This window comes from Nicotiana tomentosiformis, chromosome 7 (genome assembly GCF_000390325.3).
Source record: "Nicotiana tomentosiformis chromosome 7, ASM39032v3, whole genome shotgun sequence".
NCBI classification, from domain to species: Eukaryota; Viridiplantae; Streptophyta; class Magnoliopsida; order Solanales; family Solanaceae; genus Nicotiana; species Nicotiana tomentosiformis.
Window position 1 is genome coordinate 71,040,740 of NC_090818.1, and position 1,376 is coordinate 71,042,115.

A 1,376-nucleotide genomic window follows, 5' to 3' on the forward strand; every position below is an offset into this window, starting at 1 on the left:
CACATCCACCACCTCAACCATAAGTGGTTCAACACCGGATATTGCCCAATGAAAGTTATGCTAGTGCAATAGTTCCTCCCCTTATTAGGGCGAATAACTTTCAAATCACCAATGTGATGCTCACTTTGCTTGAGCAACGGGGCTTCTTCACTGGTGCACCAACTCAAAATGCTTACAAAAATTTGAATGGCTTTGTGGATACATGTTGGGGGATCAAGCAAACTAATATTTCTGAGGATGCCTTGAGGCTAAGGCATTTTTCCTTGTCTCTACAGGGTAAAACTTTATATTGGTTGGAACGTTTGCCGAACTATTAAATACACACTTGGGATGAGTTGGCGGCTAAGTTCATTGCTAAGTTTTTCTCTCCCGGGCACATGGCTACCCTTCGGGATGAAATCTTGGCATTCAAGCAAGAGCCGAATGAACCACTACATGAAATTTAGGCATGCTATAGAACAATGGTTAAGGAATATCCTAACAACGATATGACGGAGAACATGTTGCAACAAACCTTCAATCGTGGGATTAACATAACCAACCAATGTGTAGTGAATCAACTAGCCGGTGTAAACTTCATGACAATGCCTTTTGCGGAGGCGTGTGACATTCTAGATGAGATGGCGGAAACATCATCGGCTTGGCAATCCCAAGCTAATGTTCTACAAGGTGATCCGAATATGATACATCTCCACAAAAAAATGCAAGACCATGGGTAAGCCATTGCCGAATTGACAACAACCATGATTCAACTAGTAAAGGTTCAACTCAATCAAGTGCAAGATCCTAAGCAAGTTCATGCTATGGAGGGAGTTAATGTTTTGGTCAACAAGAAAAGGACCAAGGGTCCACAAATGCAAATCCGAGTGGAGAACTATATGCAAGATGATGGCGGTTTTGATCAAGATGATTCTTATAATGAGCAAGAGGAGGAAGTTCAATATGTGAACAATTTTCAAGGGCAAAGAAATAACTTCCAAGGCTCAAATCAACAACAATGGCGATCACAAAATAACCATGGCAATTGGAATTCTAACAATCAAGGGAATTGGCATAATAACAACAACCAAGGAAATTGGAGTGGAAACAACCAAGGAAATTGGGGAGGCAACAATCAAGGTGGTTAGGAAAATAATCAAGGGAGCCGGGGGTCAGGTTTTCAAAGGCCCCAAATATATCAACAACCAAGCAAACCTCATCCTTATCCTTCCCATGGTTCAAGTTCTTCAAACAATAAGATGGAACGTATTGAGAATATGTTCAAGTAAATAATGGAAAAAATGCCGATTCGGATGCCCAACTTGCCTCACACAACACATCAATCCGTAATCTAGAAGTTCAAATGGGGTAAATCTCTCAAGCTCTAAATTCTCATC

General features: G+C 41.1%; 1 protein-coding gene across 1 annotated transcript; it reads left to right on the plus strand.

Annotated features, from left to right (window-relative positions):
• Positions 1-461: 461 nt before the first annotated feature.
• On the plus strand, positions 462-1,127 carry LOC138895774 (uncharacterized). Its single transcript, XM_070180502.1, has 2 exons — positions 462-669; positions 757-1,127. Exons 1-2 carry the CDS (start codon positions 462-464, stop codon positions 1,125-1,127), a joined length of 579 nt encoding a protein of 192 aa, XP_070036603.1.
• Positions 1,128-1,376: the final 249 nt, after the last annotated feature.